This window comes from Sarcophilus harrisii, chromosome 1 (genome assembly GCF_902635505.1).
Source record: "Sarcophilus harrisii chromosome 1, mSarHar1.11, whole genome shotgun sequence".
In the NCBI taxonomy this organism is placed as follows: domain Eukaryota; kingdom Metazoa; phylum Chordata; class Mammalia; order Dasyuromorphia; family Dasyuridae; genus Sarcophilus; species Sarcophilus harrisii.
Genome location: NC_045426.1, coordinates 218,855,946 through 218,875,812, shown reverse-complemented (window position 1 = coordinate 218,875,812; position 19,867 = coordinate 218,855,946). Strand labels below are relative to the sequence as shown.

The 19,867-nt window shown below is 33.7% G+C and overlaps 1 protein-coding gene across 1 annotated transcript in view; it reads right to left on the bottom strand.

Annotated features, from left to right (window-relative positions):
- Positions 1-18,754, bottom strand: part of GNE (glucosamine (UDP-N-acetyl)-2-epimerase/N-acetylmannosamine kinase) — a 75,968-nt gene extending 57,214 nt beyond the window's left edge. The window contains exon 1 of the mRNA XM_012542687.3: positions 18,638-18,754. Coding sequence (XP_012398141.1) covers positions 18,638-18,688 — 51 coding nt within the window. The 5' untranslated portion in view covers positions 18,689-18,754. The remainder of the gene's footprint in view (positions 1-18,637) is intronic.
- Between the last annotated feature and the right edge of the window lie 1,113 nt (positions 18,755-19,867).

The following is a 19,867-nucleotide window of genomic DNA, read 5'->3' as shown; positions in this document are numbered from 1 at the left end:
TTCACAGCAACACTTTGTGGTAACAAAAAACTGGAAATAAAATATGTATCCCTCAATAGAAACCTACTAAAAAGTGGCTGGGAGATGGGGAGAGGGGACCAAGAAATATGAGCGTGGTAAATTATTATTGTGCAACAAAAAAATTAGCAAATATGAGGTATTAAGAGAAATATAGGAAGCTTTGTATGATTTGATGCAGAGGAAAATAAGCAGAACCAATATAACACCACATAACTACTACAATGTAAAATATTTAATATCACCAAAAATAAGTCAAACTGAGGAAATGAAAAATCATTGATGGTCCTAGAGAATAAATAATGAGTCATATCACCTACTTCATAAAAAGCAGAATGTTATACATGGTGTGCTTCCTTATTACAAGGAAAAATTTATTCTAAAGGAGAAAGAAAATCTTTCTCCCCAGAATGACTGTTATATAAAATATATATAGAGAGAATATATATATTCTATAAAATATATATCAAATAAAATGATATGATATACTATACACTTTCCTGAGCAGAAAGACAATTTTCTCTATTGAAAATTGGAAAAAGAAAAAAAATTTAAAGCCCAACAAACAAATTGGAATAGGTACTAAAGAATTTATGTTATATTTTTAAACTTTTTTTCTGCTTCTTTTGAAATGATTTCTTACTTTTTTCCCTAATTCTTTACTAATTCCATAAAATTAATAGTTTTTCTAAAAAGAGGTATAAGGGAATTTTTGTTTTGAGATTGCCTATTTGTAAGTGTAGTCTGGAGAAACTATATTCTTTCCTATAATTCACAGAATCTCCAACATATGTGGTAATCATAATACAAACAAATATATTTAAAGTGACTTATACTCAACCTGAAAAATGAGAGTTTCATTTTGAGAGGGGCTCAGGCTCCTAGAAGCCACATGATATTATAAAATGAGCAATGGAAGTTCTGAAACTTTTCTAGTTCTGTGTTCTTGGTCCAGTAACCTTTACTTATTTTGGATATCATTTTTCCTGCATACATAAAATTAAGTCTTTGGTCCACATTATTTCCAGTTCTAATATACTATGAGGGGCCTAAGAATCGAATAGGAGACATTTCATCTCTTTGCTTTCTGGATTTATTCTCATAGTTGTTTGTTCTTTAAGAAGAAAAAAAGTTGAAAGAGGATGTGAATAGCTGTGAATAAAGAATAACAATTTTTAAAATCTTGCAAAGCTGTTTCCTTTGTCTCAGGGATGCTATATTTTGGAGAAGCCATTTTGTCTAAATCTGTACTGGGAAAAAAAATTTAAATTAGAAAATAATACTGATGAAATTTACCTAAAAATGAGAAAATTCCCATTCTGAAATAAACCCTTCTAGTTAAAAAAATATATTTTTTCAGTGTTTGGGGAGGTATTATCCAAATCTCAACAGTTTGAAGAGACTTTAGAGATTATTGTCATTTTTATATTGTTTTTGGCATAATCTAACCTCTGTTTTAGGAAGTTATTCCTTCAAGTTTTCATTGTGGAAAGAGTTAAATTGAGCTGAAATCTGTTTCTTAATAACATACCTTCATTGATCTTATCCATGTTCTTTGAATAAAAACAGACTTTTTACTCTTTCCATATGAAAAACTTTCATGGATTAAATATTGCTTTAATGACTGTCTTCAGTCATTTTTTTCCTGGTTAGATATCCCTACAGTGTGCTCTCTTAAAACAATATTTTTTCCTTATGTTTAAAAGGAAATTTGTTATGTTATATCTCCCCTGTTCCATACTTGGATAATTTTTTAGCTTAATTAATAAGACTTAAAATTCACTCTTACTTAATTTATATATTTCCTTTTTGTTTAGCCCCAAAGCTTCCCTAACCAGCATCACTTTTAGCCCATTTGTCCCACATTGAAATTGGTATAAAATAAAAGAAAGACACGTTTCTACATTTCTTGTATGATCTCTTCTCACAGCTAGATTAGAAGCCCTTTTTCATTTTATGTTTAATATTATTCACTATTGTCAATAGCTCTAGGTGCCTGGTCAATTTATCACCACTGAATAAAATGCTTGGAGCAACTGTTCTTGAGCAGTGTTAGAAATCCTTCCAAATGTATATATAAGAAAGATCCTAAGAGAAATGCATTCACCTGAACATAAAAGTCTTCTAACTCCTTTTGCTCCTCTAATTTATTTTGCAGTGACATTAATTTTCCTAAGAGTTTTTTTTTTTAATCTGTTAGTCTTCTACTCTAAAACCTCCCATGACTCCTATTGCCCATAAGTATAAATACCTTAAATCACCACTCAAATCTCTATCTGTTCTACTTATTTCTCTGAATTTTTGGAAATCTCCATTCTTAAAATCCTAAAATAAGTTTATAACATTCATTTGAATTGAGTAGCACTAATAAAATTCATAATTAACAGCATAACCATTTGGACCATCACCTCCACTCTGATCCCAATGGAAATAACCCAGGATGCTGCACACAAGAGCCCCAGGAACAGCAGCACCTCCAAACCACTCCAACCTGAGCCAACAGTTATTCTCCAGGGGAATAAACTTTGCAAGTGTCACAGCCCTTGCCTCCTCAGCACCCACAGCTTCTGAAAACCACCAAAAGAAAGTTCTTACCAAAGTGTTTGGCACAAATCAATTGGTTCAATTTAGAAATAGACATACTTTTTAACTCTTTTATTATCATTCTATCATCCAAGAATGGCAGTAAGCACTTCCTCTCATTAAACATAAAACTCCACAAATTAATAATTTATGAAGCCAAGCCAGGACTAATGAAGCTTATCTTTGCATTATCTGTGATGATTTGGTTTGCTAGGCACATTAATATACTAGCCTAGAAGGAAAACAATTGAATTTTAGAACTCCAGATCTATTTAAAAATTTATATAAATTTTTCATGGTTACCTTAAAATTAATCTATTTTCCTCTTGTGCTTTATTATTTGTGCCTTTCAGTTTTTAAATCCTTTTGTATCATTTCTGTCACTAATGCTCTCTTTGAAATTTGGTTGGATTTCACTATATTTCCAGAAAGAATTCAAAAGAGTTCAGAAAAAAAGGAGAGGTAGGATTTCATGGCCTAAAATTCTACCAGGGAAATTGGCCCTAAAAAGTGATCTTCTTGGGTATAAAATTTCAGTGAGGAAGATCTATGTGGATACATAAGGAATTATTTCTCCCTTCTCCCCATTATCTCTCCATCACTGTTAATATTTTTCCAATTATATGTAAAGATAATTTTTAGTACTCATTTTCACAAGATTTTGCATTACAAATTTTTCTCTCTCCTCTCCCTCCTTTCCTATCTTCTTCATATAGGTTATATATTTGCAATAATGCAAAACATATTTCCATATTAGTTACAGTTGTGAAAGAAGAAAGATCAAAAAGAAAAAAACCACAAGTATGCTTCAACTTGGATTTAGATTCTATTGTTCTTTATCTGATATATAGCATTTTCCATAATGAGTCCTCTGTAATTGTCTTGTGTGAAGGGACAGATCAATTCTCCGAGAACCTCCACAGCAGTGGATCATAGCATCTGAAGGAGCTGCAAAGCAGCCTTTGCTGACACAGGTGTTGTGGACTGGGAATGAGATAAATTGGAGGCAGAGGGAAGAGGAGAGGTATCAGACAACGCAATGGCCTCTTAGTCAGAGAGGTCAGAGAACAGCAACTGCCTCTCAGCCTCCTATCATCCTCTCACAAGAGGAGATCCATTCTGGGTTGGATCTCCAGCAGCCACTGTCAGGTGGCTCCCGTGTATTCCAACATATGGCGCCCCATGTTGGGTGCCAAATATAATGTTCAGACTAACTCCCTGGAGGGCCTCAGAGTCAGGATCAAAGTTCTTGGTCTTTAGGGAGAGAAGTGAGGGAGGCAGGCAAGCTGCCACCTGGTTTGTCAAAGATGGATCCTGGATTCTAGAGTCAGGAGTTTCCAGTCTCTCATCCTGTATCCACCTGACTCTGACTTCTCTCCATCCACCCGCCAATCCTTCCCTACGATTACCTCACCACCAAACATTCAGGAAGCACCAATGGTGAGGAGCCATCATATCACCATCTCATCTAATTATATGTATATAGAGCCATTGTCTCACATCAAGTAAGTAATTAGTCTTTAGTGCTCTGTTGTCTGATTCAAGCACACCTTTTCAGAGTTTCAGCCCTCTACAATCTTGGATAATTATGTTACTGAGATGGGGTAATTTTTTTATGACTAATCATCACATAATGTTGTTACTGTATACAATGTTTTCCTAGTTCTGCTCATTTCACTTTTCATTGGCTTATATACACATTCCCAAGTTTGCCTGAAATCCACTTGCTTATCATTTCTTATTGCACAATAGTATTTCATTATACTCATATATCACAACTTTTCAGCTATTCCCCAATCAATGGGAATCCCCTCAATTTCTAATTCTTTATCACTACAAAGAGAACTGCTATAAATATTTTTGCCTATGTAGGTTCTTTCCTCTTTTTTATGACTTCTTTGGGATACAGACTTAGTAGTGTGGTATCACTGCATCAAAGCAGTATTATACAAACAGCATTATAGTTCTATGGGTATAGTTTCAAATTGTTCTCCATAATGGTTGGATCAGTTCATAACTCTACCAAAAGAGCACTAATGTCCCAACTTTCCCACATCCTCTCCAACATTTATCATTTCCCTTTTTTGGCATGGTAACCAATTTGATAGGAGTGAAGTGGTATTTCAGAGTTGTTTTAATTTGCATTTCTCTATCAAAAGTCATTTAAATCACATCATGTAACTATAGATAGCTTCAGTTTCTTCATCTGAAAACCGACTATTTCATATCCTTTGATCATTTATTACTTGAGATCTAGCCAATGAGCAATTAATATTTTGAAGTTGTTTAGATCTGACTTTATGTGAAAAGTGTTTTGTAATCATGTCCAGACAATTCCTGGATTTGTCTTGGCAAAGAGAATTCCAAGTATTTTATATTGTTATTTTAAATGGAATTACTTTTTCTATCTCTTGCTTATGGGTTTTGTTGAACATATATAGAAATGTTGATGATTTACATAGCTTTATTTTATATCCTGCAATCTTGCCAAAGTTGTTAATTATTTCAAGTAGTTTTTTACTTGATTTTTTATGGTTCTTTAAGTATACCATCATATCAATATCAATTAATATCAGTGGTTTGTTTCCTCTTTGCTTAATCTAATTCTTTCGATTTATTTTTTTCCTCTTATGGCTATAACTACCATTTCTAGTATAATACTGAGTAACAGTGGTGATAATGGACATTCTTGTTTCACCTCAATCTGACTGGGAATGTTTCTAGAGATGATGATCATTGATGATTTTAGCTATACATAATGAATTCTTAACAAACATATCTTTAAAAGAATTAGATAGAAGATGGAAATAAGGACAGGGAACAGAGAACGAACACTGAAGAATGGCATGTTTCGGTAAGAATAGTGTGCTGAAGATCAAAATAATAATAATAAACAGCAGCTAACATTTATATAGCATTTCCTGTGTGCCAGAGACAGTGTTTAGCACTTCACAATTATTCTCTCATTTGATCCTCACAACAATCCTGAGAGATAGATGTTATTATTATGCTTATTTTACAAATGAGGAAACTGAGGCAAATAAAGGTTAGTTGTCTTGCCAAGGCTCACACAGCTAGTGCCTGGGGTGGGATTTGAACTCAGCTCTTCCTAACTCTAGGCTTTATCCAGCAAAATGAACTGAGGGTAGCACTGAATGCTTTCGTTCTTCTTAGAGAACATAATTCTTCAACAAGGCCCGAGTACCCACCCAGAGAAAATAGAAAGGCTCCTAAATTGGCCCTATTCAAATTCTCTTTAGAGAAATAAAAGAACTTAAAAATTAAATTGGATGGAGAGGAAGATTAAAGAAGGGTTAAGAATGATGTTCAGGTGGATGGGAAAGGGATAAAAGACAATGAAGAGAAGGAAACAATTCTTATGTCACTTCCACTTCCTCTAACAAGAACTATCTTTGATCTAAGGAAGATGATGCTTTCATGGTTACATAACAGTAGATGGTTTTGTGAGATGAGTATATGAGAAGGAGGTTTATAGATGAGATAAGGCTAAGGTTCCCAGGGTAATACTAAGGTTCTTTGCCTTCAAAACTAGGGAATGCAATTGTTTTCTAACACCCATCCCTTTCTTAATCCAGCACAGCTCCCAAGCTCTTTAGATCAGCATTTGTATGCAGAAAAAAAAAAAAAAAGACTTGCTTGGATCTGCATGAATACATGTATGAAGCAGTTTAGGACATTTTTTTTTTAATCTTGTTCATGTTTGTCCATCTCTAAATGGCTGTATGGGTTTTAGAACAGTACAGTTCTTATCCTCCCTTCTACTCTTCAGTCTCAGATCATTTAGTGGTTCAGCAACAGCAGCATAGTTCTTAAATTTCTAATAACAACTGCCAAATACAAGAAAAGTCATTAGATCTTGAAGATTCTGTAGATATAGAAAATTCATAAACACTTCAATTTTACCTGGATTGTGCTTATGTCTTAAGACATTTAGTGACCCATTTACTTAATAGAGGCTCTAAAATTTACTTAAGACCAACCTTCTTCAACTTTCTAAAATTTTTTTAAATATTCTCATGTTGTCCTACGCAGGGGTCCTCAAACTATGGCCTGTGGGCTAGATGCAGCAGCTGAGGATGTTTTATCTCCCTCACCCAGGGCTATGAAGTTTCTTTATTTAAAGGCCCACAAAACAAAGTTTTTGTTTTTAACTATAGTCTGGCCCTTCAACAGTCTGAAGGACAGTGAACAGGCCCCCTATTTAAAAAGTTTGAGGACTCCTGTCCTAGAGTCTTTCCAAATATAACGAGATATTCAGGTATTTCCACATACTTCCATATAATTCAAGTCTTAACTGCTTTTCTCTATCAGCAGCTCTCTATCATAAAAAGCCTGGAATGCCTTGGGATATACAGTCCAACTAGTAAAAATCCAACTGAGCAAGTGAAAACAGCCATTGTCTTCCTTGGGTATAGGAATCTAACAGGAATCCAGGACAAGAACCGGCTATCTATCAGAAAGCCTTGCCTTGGCATTGGATACTGGGCCACTTTATGGCTGTTTTTTTAATTGTCCTAAGTCTGAATATTTACATATATTCAATAACTTTTAATTCTTCTTCTATACCATGACTACAGGTAATACATTCAGACTGCTGGACTCATGTAGATAACTGACCAGGAATTCTTTAAGATGGGTTTCTGAGATCACAGATAAAGGAATCTTCCTAGACCTTTCCTGAACATCTAAGAGTTGATTTGAATTCTGTGAGTTGAGGTATATCTGACATCTCATACATTCAATGTGAGCACACCATTGTCTTTCTGAGCATCTTCTGGTACAGTGGACTCACCAAAGTCAATTACCTTAGGATTGATTCATTTCTGAATATGAAAAAAGCCAGTGTACTCAGAATATTCTGTCACTACTTTTATTCTCTTGTAGGATGTCTGCCTAAAGATCTGGACAACCCAGAGTCCAAGTGTTCCCTTTCCTGCTGACATCATCAATTTCCGTGGGAAACTTCAAACTCACTTGATTTATCCCATAGAGGGGCATAGTTTTGTCATTCATTCTTCCCAAGTCCAAGACTTTTTGTAGGCTCTAAAGGTTCTTTCTTCACATGTTTCTCAGGCATTGGTTACTTGAGAACCACTGTCAAGGATGGCAGTACAATTCACATCTTCAAGAATCTTTGCTATTATCTCTGTTCAGTATCCTTCAAGTTTAATAAGAATTGATTCCAATGACAAAGTTATTTTCATTGTTCTTGATGATCAGACTAACCTTGTCATTAGGCATTGCTTCATTCTTAAAAGTCGTCTTTCCCTGTTTCCCAGTTCTGGATTTCTCTCTTTAATTCAAGCACCACTAATAAATTCTTTCAGGCCTGATTGCAGCAAAAGACAGATTTGTTGCCCTATTTCTTACTGATGAGGTTCTTATATCAGGCCATCATGGTCTCTAATTCTTAGGTCTTTTATTTGTTCACTGGTTTTGTCCATTATTCCACCTCTCATCTTACCTTCAGAAGGCAGAACCTGCCTTTAAAGCTATGTCTGCAGCATGGCTCCTTGCTTTATTTTCACGGCCCATTTATGAAAATATGGGACATAGAAGGTTGAATCTCTCTTCACAGAGGTAAAAATGCTCACTGATGCAATCAGCAAATGTTATAACTCTGGTACCTGTGGTTATGACATCATATCTCAAGGTCAATGAATAATAAGTATATCTCAGTGTGCTATATCATCTGTGTACATGCTTAAGTTTTTTCAGGTTATACAGCTCCTCACTCCACTAGCTCAGTTATAAAGAATCCATTCATAATGTTTGTGGCAGCCCTCTTTGTAGTGGCTAGAAACTGGAAACTGAGTGGATGCCTATCAGTTGGAGAATGGCTGAATAAATTGTGGTATATGAATATTATGGAATATTATTGTTCTGTAAGAAATGACCAACAGGATGATTTCAGAAAGGCCTGGGGAGACTTACACGAACTGATGCTGGGTGAAATGAGCAGGACCAGGAGATCATTATATACTTCAACAACAATACTATATGATGACCAGTTCTGATGGACCTGGCCATCCTCAGCAATGAGATCAACCAAATCATTTCCAATGGAGCAGTAATGAACTGAACCAGCTACGCCCAGAGAAAGAACTCTGGGAGATGACTAAAAACCATTACATTGAATTCCCAATCTGCCCACCTGCATTTTTTATTTCCTTCACAAGCTAATTGTACAATATTTCAGAGTCTGATTATTTTTGTACAGCAAAATAAGTTTGATCATGTATATATATAAAAAAGAGTCCATTCATAAAATAAAATAGGTTTATTCTGAAAATAGCATGTATTTCCTGCATAGTCTTACTCATCCTCATCCCCAAATTACATCTCTAAATATGACAGACATATTTGCCACATAGCTCCAGACTCTGTGTTTCTCTTTCTACCAACATTATTCAGGAACTTCTGCTTTGAGGTTCCCTTAATCCATATCTACTGTTCAATCAAAATTCTAGTTGCTATTGTCTATTGAACTCCAGGATATTCCCCTTCTTAGCTCACAATCTGATTAATCATATTATAATTTCTATACATGTCTTACTAACAAAGCTCTTAATGTATGGATTTAATCTTATTTATTTTTATTTCTTCCCCATAAGTAAATATTGTTTAGGAACAATTTAGGGTCAATGTTTAACCTCTAAGACAGTAATACCTAGATTCAAGTCTTATCACTGACATGTATATTGACTGTGTGAACCTCGACAAGTCACTTAGCTTCTCAACATTATAGACAACTCTGAACTAAATTTTGTGAAGGAAACAGAAAAAGGTGCTATTCTACATTGTTAGAGCGAGTTTTTTTCATCTGGAGTTCCTCTATATCGATACAGATTTAATCCTTATCCATCATAATTCTATTTTTTCCATTTATTTAGTTTGGTATTTTGATCATACCCAAATATGGAAAGGATCTCTGGTTTCCTCAAAATGGAGACTTCCCAGGATCCCATTTGACTTGGTTCTTAATGTTAAATTCTCAACCCAATCAAATATATTCAAACTAGATTAAAATGTAATTGGAAAATATTTAACAAAGTAAATAAAAATCAATACTAACAAAGTGTAAGTCTAGCCATATCATACTCCTTGCTACTCTTCATACAAGACATTCCCTGGGTATTTTTACTGACTTTCCTATATCTGGAATTTTCTCCCTTCTCATCTCTACCTTCTGGCTTCCAGCTTTTATGGGAAACCTTCCCAACCTCCCTTAATTCTAGTGCCTTTCCTCCACTGATTAACTCCAATTTATCATATATATGATAATGTATATCATTATATATATATATATATATATATTCATTTATCTGTGTGCATATATAAATATTACATATTAGTGATGGTTTTGAATCACAGGATGACAGAATTTGAAAGTTGGAATGGATTTCAGCAATCATGTAGAGTAATCTATAAATTAAAGGAATCCCTATTATATAACATACATAACCAATTACCACATCAAAATATCTGTATATTGCCTTTATACTTTGTATTCATTATTACTTACTACAATGTCTAGCACATAGTAATAAATATTTACTGATTATGATCTTTAAACCCTGCTCAAATCCAAGAAGTATTTCTTTTAGATTTTCCATCAATTTATTTCCCTTTTCTGATTCTGATGTCAGTGCTATAGTGCAAATCTTCTTAAACTGTGGGTAATGAGTCCATGTGGTCTCATGTCACTGAATGTGGGAGTTGCAAAAAATTTGGCAACAGTAAAAGGCATCAAATATTCTGCCAAGAATTAACTTTTTATGTAAAAATAAACACATCCGTTTCATCAGTATGCAAATTTGCTTTCATCTTTAATAAACGGTAAAATTATGTGCACAGCAATGAATTGTTTTAAAATAAATTTCTTTATGATTTATTAACAGTAAATGTTTGATTTGTATACTCATTTTATATATCTTTAAATCTAGGATTGTGTAAAAATTTCTCAATCTAGGATTGTGTAAAAGGAGTCAAGAGTAGGAAAAAAATTTAAGAAGCCCTGCTACAGTGTGCCAACTAATCCAAACTTCTCATGATCATTCTTTGAGGTGTGATGAATTGTGTTCTGAGAAGATTCCTAATTTGGCCTCTAATATATCTGATATATTAGGTCTGTTTTCAGAATTATCTACAAGGAAATAGTCATTTTTGAACACAGATATAGTTCTCACTTTTTCTGGGGGAAGAGAGCTCCTAATTTTTAAGTTATTTTTTTTTTTCCAGTGGGAGGCATGCAGATTGACTTTCAAATGCTATTTTCTACTGTTTGTACATTGGGATTGTTTGAATGGTCACACATGTCACATAAATCACATAGGTCTTGTAATTCACAGATATTTATGAAGTAACTTCACTTGGTTTTATGTTACTATACATTATTCTGCAGTCTCCCTAGTCTTTCACATTTCTTTTCAATGTTTTTTTTAAATAATGCCTTATTTTTTTAGTCTGCATACACTTTTAATTTTAGAAGGCCTCTCTGAATTTCCATACTAATAGTTCTATGATATATTTCAACCACATCAGCACCCATCTTTTTAAAGAGATCATTCCCTATTTAGGATATTCATCAAAATCAGTGGTGCTATATTAATTAGGCATACAATATTATTTCACAATAACATAATGATAAAGTTTGCATAAATTAATGCATGATGAATAAATAATAAAAAGATATGCAAAATTATACCAATGCAACAGAAATAAATTCAAGAACATAAAAATTATTGATTGCTTTTACATGCCACCATATAGCAAATAATTGTGTAAAGCACATGAGTAAATGAAAAATACTTGCTCATACTCATAGGTACATTAATATAATGCACCAATTAATAGCATTCATAAACCATTTTGCGTAATGGTATTTCCATGTTAGCAGTGGAGTGGTTATGAGAGAAATATTGTTCCCATGAGTCTGAGAATGCCACAAAACAAAATTTAAAATAAACCTGGAAGAAAGGACTTTCCTGAAATCAAACATTAGATAAATTGTAAACATAATAGTAAATTACTTAGAAAGTTCAAGAAAATATGTGCTTGAAGTAGAAAAAAGAAAAAAATGGGAAATGTGTTCAAAAGGAACTGGAATAATAGATTGCTCAGGGTACAAAATAAGTAGAATAAAGTGAAATTTCAGGTGGGAAGGTTGAATACTATTTGAGGCAAGCCAAACAAAACCTAAAATGATAAAATTTATCCAGATGAACAAGAAAACCAGTGAATATATATAAAGATCCTTAAAAATTAAAAAAAAAAAAAATAAAACACAGATACTAAAAGAAAACAAAACAAATGAAGCAAAATTTATTACAACCAACATTAACAAAAGCTGGGACAGGGATATATTCAATACAGAGGCAAATTTTGACTTGATATCTAGAAAAATTGCCTAACAATTAGAGCTTTCTAAAACTAAAATGTGTTGCCTTTCAACCTGAAACCTGAGCCTCAAGATTCCCTATTAAAGGGCAATTTTAAACTTACTTCTTCAAAGAATGTCCAGAGCAGTATGCTTTGCCTCTTTGGCATAGCTGCCAGGACTCCTACCCTCTGTGAAGTCATTCTCTTCTCAGTGCCAGCCTCCATTTCCCTAATAGGACTTTGCCATTAGGAAGTTGGTCTTTCTAGCAAAGCTGACTTCTCATCCAACAATAAACTTCCATTTTTGCCACTTAAAACTCTTTGGGTTCGTGAATTCTTTCACAAAGGAATTGCACCAACTAGAAGGGGATTCCCACAACTCTCTGACTGCCATTAGAGCCTTATCAGTATGATTTCTAGGCACTTTGGTGATGATGAAGTCCCTGGTTACTTCTGGCTGGTCCTATGTGAGACAATGCTGAAAAGTGCTTTGAGCATTACAAAGCAATCCCCTTATTGACACTTGAGTAGGAAAAGCAAATGAGAAAAAAGACTACCTAGCTTATCATCGCAAAAATACCTATCTGTGAGGCTGTGGGAAGTTAGATTTCCACAAATATTACCAAAACAGAATAAAGGGAGAGGTAAAATATCTTAAGATATTTCCAACCAATCACCTTGTGAGTCAAGGAGCTGGCTAAACAAAAAAATTTCTGACAAAGGACCCAGGCCTAAACCAGCCCAAACCAGCTAAAATCAATAACAGGATACTTGAGCCTTTTGACATATGGAATGGGCAAATAAAGAGGATTGTAAATGGAACCAATTGTAACTTGGGTTGTAAATCCCACCAACTGTAACTAACTCTGATGGTAAATCCAACCAATCTGAACCTTGAAGAGAGGAGTAAGCAACCAAACAGTATTAAGTTTACTCCTGATTATTCTGTATTGGTGTGTATCTCACCCATGACCACAACCACTTCTTATGAGAATCGCAAAATAAGGATTCTCTTGTAACACTACATCTAGCCTAGTTTGTAAATGGGGAAGCAATGAGGTATGGCAGCTCATTCTGGGCTTACTTCCCAACCCTTCTGAGTTCCTTGGGATCTTTTGATAACATATCTGAGAGGGGAAAAACCTCAGAGTTTTTGGCCCAAACAGATAACAGTGATTATTTCTATTCACTCTAATCCATTAAAATCCAAACAATGAGTGATTTGGGTTTAAAGGTATGATCAAGTAGCTCTATTTGAATCACAATGGTCTTTTTAAAGCCTGTTTTTCTAGAGCTTTTTATGAAAACTGCAAAGAGCAAATAAAGTAAATTGTCCCAGCTTTTTGGAAATAAAAACAAATAGAATTTTTAAAAAATCTAGCCTCCAAACTGTAAGATATCTTACAAAATTTAAGACACCAAAAGTTACATTCCTCTGAGCAGAATATTCACATGTATGGGTATGACATATAGAATGGGCAAGTAAAGAAGATTGTAAATCCCACCAATTGCAACTTGGATTGTAAATCTGACCAATTGTGACTAAATCTGATTGTAAATCCAACCAATCTGAACCTTGAAGAGAGGAGTAAGCAACCGAATAGTATAAAGTTTATTTCTGATTCTGTATTTGATTGGAGTGACCACATGTGATAGGGGAAAAAGAAGAAGGGGAAGGGGAATAAGTGTCATTGGTCTTCTTTGAGAACAAAGGACAAACAACAACAAACAAAAAAAGCTATTGATTGGGTTTGACTTTTTTTTTTTTTAATTTATTTTGCAAGGCAATTGGGGTTAAGTGACTTGTTTAAGGCCATTCAGCTAGTAAATGTTAAGTGTTGGAGGCCACATTTGAACTCAAGTTCTCCTGACTTCAGGACCAGTACTCTACTCCCATCTAGCTGTCCCATTTGGTTTAACTTTAAACTGGAGCTAACCACCCTCAGCTTCTATCTTTTTTCTTGACTATACAGCATGTGCATACCCTTCAAGCCTCTTCCTGGAGGGATGGGAAAAACATGGTGGCCCTTTCCCCACCAACTGTTCCCACATGACAGCTAAAGCATAGGGGGTTGGTGAGGTCAGCTTGGAGTCGGGTCCCTCAGGAGTTTCTTTCCTGAGTATGGTAATCAAATATCAGCCTCAGGAGGAGATACACCCAAGCCTGAAGACGACATGGACCTGAGAGGTGTGGAATTCCCAAGTCCATCAGGTAGATGTACCTGATGGCAGGAGAAATTTCTGCATCGAAAAAGATAAAGGCTGGCAGGAGGAGCCCAAGACCCAGTGTGATTGGCCAGAAGCCATGAACGTGAAGATACTGAACATATTGAAGACATGAATATGAACATATTTGGAAACAAAGTGAAATATTACAATATTTAGTAATTCCACAAACTGATTCATATTCTGATAGTTATGCTCCAAACTTTCTAGAAGAGCATAACAGTGGCTAGCATCACTACTTATTTAAGTATTTGTCAGTGCTGCTGAGTAGTTACAAGTTATTGAATTCTATTTTAAGTCTTTCTATCAATGCATGCTTGTGTATGTTTTGTATTTAGCATTTCTTTCTGTGTAAGGAATAAATAACTGTACTATACTTGATTTATATTAGACATTGAGCTCTCTTCTCCCCTTTTTGGCTGTCTTGACATAAACTAAAATCTCAGCAGGAAGTAAGTTTTCCCCATGCTCACTAAGGTGGAGTTTCAATGAGTCAAAGAACATAAAAAAAGGAAACAACTCTTCTCATTGGAGGTCAGGCACCCCTAGAATTTATTTTAATGAAGACTATATCTCGATGACAGAAAAAAAGGTACAGTGTTCTAGGTTCAATGGGTCAGCAATAAATTCTTATTGTTAAAATAACATGCATATAATATTAGAATATGTTTTAAGTTCTATGATGTTTTATCCTCATAAAGGACAACTATAACATTGGAAAAGACTTACAAAACTGCTTAAAATTACAGAATTTCCAAAGTACATCAAATCATCCAAATTTTAATAAAATTATCACATAGCAACAACCATGAGAAAAGATTTTAAAAAAGAGACTAAGGAATCTAATAGAACTATCTAGAGAAAGAACTAAGGAGTCTAATGCAGATTGAAACATACAATTTTCACTTTTTTTGTTTTTTTCTTTCTTGTGATTTTTCCCTTTTAGTCTCATTATTTTTTCACCACACCAATAATGTAGAAACATGTATAATCTACATCAGATTGTTTGCCATCTTGGGGAGGAAGGGAGGGAAAAATTTTTGGAAATCAAAATCTTATAAGTGAATATTGAAAATTGTCTTTACATGTAATTGGAAAAATAAAATACTAATAAGTGTGAGGATAATGCAGCACAAAAATAAGATAAATAAAACTAATATTTGGAGGAAAAAAGAAAGAAGAATCATTCTTATAAGTAACCTTTCTAATAATATTTGGTTAGAAAAAATTGTCAACCTGCAATTGTACTCTATTGCCACTAGATGGAATTCATTTAAATGTGGTATCACTCTCTTCAATTAACTTGGTTTAAAAAATAGCCACTCTTCCTTTGGTTCTGCACTTTAAACAAAATTTCAGGTAGACCATTTACCTAAATGTAAAGGTGTTTAATTTTAAAATAGTCTTTAACTATATTTCTTTTTATATTGTTTTATTTTTTCTGGTTATATATGTATATTAACTTTTTTAAAATACACATTTCTTTATGAATCATGTTGGGAAAGAAAACTCAGAACAAAAGAGAAAAACTATGGGAGAAGAAAAAAAACAGAAATAAAATGTGATCATAGCATGTGTTGATTTACATTCAATCTCCATAGTTCTTTTTCTGGATGCGGATGGTATTTTCTATCCAAAGTTTATTGGGATTGCCTTGGATTATATTTCTAATTACAAAACCAACTTTATTTGTTTTATTAAGACAAGTCCACTAAGGATTCTACTTTACAAAGCCTTGATTGTTGGCCTTACTTGAGTTACAATATTTTAACAGTATATTGTTTCATACTATATGACTGAAACTTTTCATGTACTTAACTGAACATCCAATTATTCCTAATTAGGCCTCTGAATTTTTATTTATCTAAAATAATGATATATATATATTTGATTTCCTGAGAGAAAAGCAGTAGCAATCAATTGATCACTAATTTTTTTTTAAATACACTGAGCTTTCCTTTGGGTTTTATCTGATCATTAACCCTAAGGGTTAATGCTTATCTGGTAACATTTGATTCGATTTAAAGGTGTCACTGAAAAACAGAAATAAAGAATTGGAGCAGCATTTCCAATGAACAAAAAAATATATTTGGTTGCATGCCCCCATTTCCTCCTGTTTTTCTTACTCTAACTTTCTGTATAGGATATTCTGAAGAAATTCTCATAAGACAGACTCAAGAGTTGGAAGGAGAGATACTTTATAACAGAACTCCATATATGGAAGTTGTCTATCATAGTTATGATTGTGTTAACTCATCCTTTTAAAGCTAAAAATCATTATAACAATTATAACAGTCATATCTGCCATAACCAATTCTGTTAATAAAGTAATAAAACTACCTAGCATTTATATAGTACTTTAAGATTTGCTGAATGCTATACAAATATTATCTCATTTTATCTTCAAAACAACCTTTAGAAATAGGTACTTTTATTATCTTCATTTTACAGATTATCTGGTTCTCATGCCTATGACATGTAAACTTTTTGAAAGTAGTGATCTTTAGATTTTGGGGCTTTGTATCTTCAGCTACTAACACAGTGTCTGGCATTTTATAAGGTGTTAATAAAGGCTTGTTGATTAATGGTTTGATTAGCTTGATTGATTAATTGGTTAGATTAGTTGAAGTGATAAGAAAAACACATCCAACAATATATATAACAAAGTGGAATTTAACTTAACCTTGAATAATTTGGTGCTGATTTTAAGTCCTTTTGGAGTTCAGTGACAAAAAAAAAATAACAATGTAGCTGAAATACTTGGGGAACACTATGAAGAAAATGAAGCTTGAGTAGGCTTTAAATTTTTAGTAGGATTTAAGATAGGTAAAAAGTGAAAAGGGAATTCTAAGAAGAGGGAACAAATATAATCAAAGAAGAAAATGCTCTTCTCATCCAGAAGTAGAACTATAAAATCTGAATGCAGATGGAAGCATACCATTTTTGGTTTTTATTTTTATTTTTTTTCTTTCTTGAGATTTTTCCCTTTTGTTCCAATTCTTTAACATGACTAATATGGAAACATGGTTAATTTGATTATACATGTATAACCTACATCAAATTGCTTGCTGAGAAGAGGGTGGGAAGAAGGAAAAAAATGGAACTCAAAATCTTACAAAAATGAATGTTGGAGGCAGCTAGGTGCTACAATAGATAGAGCAACAGCCCTGAAATCAAGAGGACCTGAGTTCAAATGTGGCCTCAGACACTTAACACTTCTTAGCTGTGTGATCCTGGGCAAGTCACTTAACCCCAATTGCTTCAGAAGAAAAAAAGTGAATGTTGAAAACTCTTTAATTGGAAAAAATAAATACTGTAACATGCAAAAAAAAATAGCCCAAATGTAATCAAAGACACAGAGGTCAGAAAGACTTAGCTTATAAGAGGAAAGTTTATTCCAAGAAAAAGTGAAACTATAAAAGTTAAATAATTAGCATGAGGTATAGCTAAGAAAAGTTTTGAAAGGCAGGGAAGAGATAATGTTAAGAGTTCCAGCTGGCTCAGAAATATTTACCCCAGCTGGAAATTTTAAGTGCTAATGTTGTTATGACATTAAAAAAAAAATTATCATTGAAGGCAATTATGCAAATATAGAGATATCTGAATTTCCATGACCTGAAGTTACTAAAAGTATACAAATGTTAGAATAACAATGAAAGATTTGGTAGGATTGAACATCATCTATATACCATTCATTTAATTGTCCATAACACTTAAAATTCTTTCCACAGAAATTCATGTTAGTCATTTCCTAAAATGTATCATAACTACATTAACATCCAAAAAGAACACAGTTTACTAGATAATAATACATTTACCAACACAACTGCTTTAGTCTCTAGCTTCTGTCACTTAACACTAAACTAGTTTTCTCTGTGATCAAGCAGGATTCTGATTACAGGTGGGGGTGGTATTAAAAAAAGACTACATTTCAGAGATTTAAAAAACAAGTTTGATAAGATTAAAAATCAAAAACAAAACAGAAGGGGAAACCAAGAAAAAAATAAAAAGAAGCTCTGAAAAACATTCCACCATCTGGAAACAAACACTATTCCTTTAGCTTCAATTGAAGAAAGAAAGAGGGTAAACAAAAATTAAGCTACATTACATCTTATATTTAATCCTTTTCTACCAGAATGTAAGGAAACAGGAAAGAGTTCATTCTAAGGTCTCAATCTGAGGATGCTAAGTGACCATTAGTTTCAGCACAGTAGTTTAGTAAAGAACAGTATGTAGAAAGCCCACGTAGCCTTTCTCCCATTTTAGCAATTAAAAAAAAAAAAAACTCTTGAAGATGGCAGATTTAAAACAAAAGCTTGCCTCTTCCTCTTTTATAGTGTCATCTTTTTTTTTTTTTTCTGCTTCAGTTTCAGAAACAAAGGTTCTAGAGAATTACAGGCTCACTTACATGAGGTCCCCGAAAGCTCTGCTCCTTGTAACGATGTACTTGAGTTTCCATCCCGTAGACTGGTCTTTGTGCTCTACGGAGAGCTTTGACTTAATCAGCAGAGCAGTTGTTCTCTGGTTTCAGCTGTCACAGAAGAACAGTCATTGATAGGCACCTGAATGTCATTTTAATTCTTAGGCTCCACCCACTCTGAAAAGAAAGGGGGAAAAAAAATCTGGATTTGATCTATTGCTGAGTTCCTGGATAGTAGATGGGAGGATACTGCGTGATTGTGATTTCTCTGTGTGTACTTCATTTTTAAGATGGCATTATTCTTCCACTAAGAAAACATGACTCTTTTCCTTAGTCACATGTAACAATCCATAATTACCCTCAAATGTCTTTTCCAGGGAGACCCATGTGCAGAATAATTACTATAAGCACAACAGAGGACTAGATACTATAAAAGATGGAACTGACTCAATTCATTTTATTTATATTTATTTATAAAACAACTATTTATTTATAGAATCTATTAGATAGGCTCTAGCTATTACATTATAGATGATTATATAGTTTATAATAAAGTACACAGTCTGTTAATTGATAGATTGTGGGCAGAGACTATGAAGGGTGCTAAGAGAGATACAAAGTTTAAATAAGATACAGTCCAATCTATCAGAATGACATCATTTATAAAAATTAATTATAATGGATCTATTTTTTGTTCGGTGTATCTGACTCTTTGTAACTTTATTTGGGGTTTTCTTGACAGACTGGAGCCATTTCTTTCTTTCTCCAGCTCATTTTACAGATGAAGAAACTGAGGCAAGTGACTTGTCCATGCCCAGGCTCAAAAAGCTAGTGAGTGTCTGGGGCTGAATTTGAACTTATTTTAGATGAGTGGTTCTGATTACAGCCACCTAAGCTGAAATCCTGCTTGTAATCAAACTTCTATTGTCCAGAGAATCACAGATACCAGTAACCCTGAACAAAGGATAAGAAAGTGAATGAAGATTAAGCAATGTAAATTATTTCTCTTTGTGTAGACTTGGGCACTTCACTAACCTGAACTGGCCTTATCTATCATACATACCTTAGCCTCCTCTCAAGGAAAACCGTAGCTAAAAGGATTTTATTTCTGTACAGAAAGAATTGTCTATTTTCCCCTTCACAACACTGTAGTGTTTTGTTTAAATGTATTTTAGAAGTTAAATTCTGATATAAACTGAGATTATTGTAATTACAAGT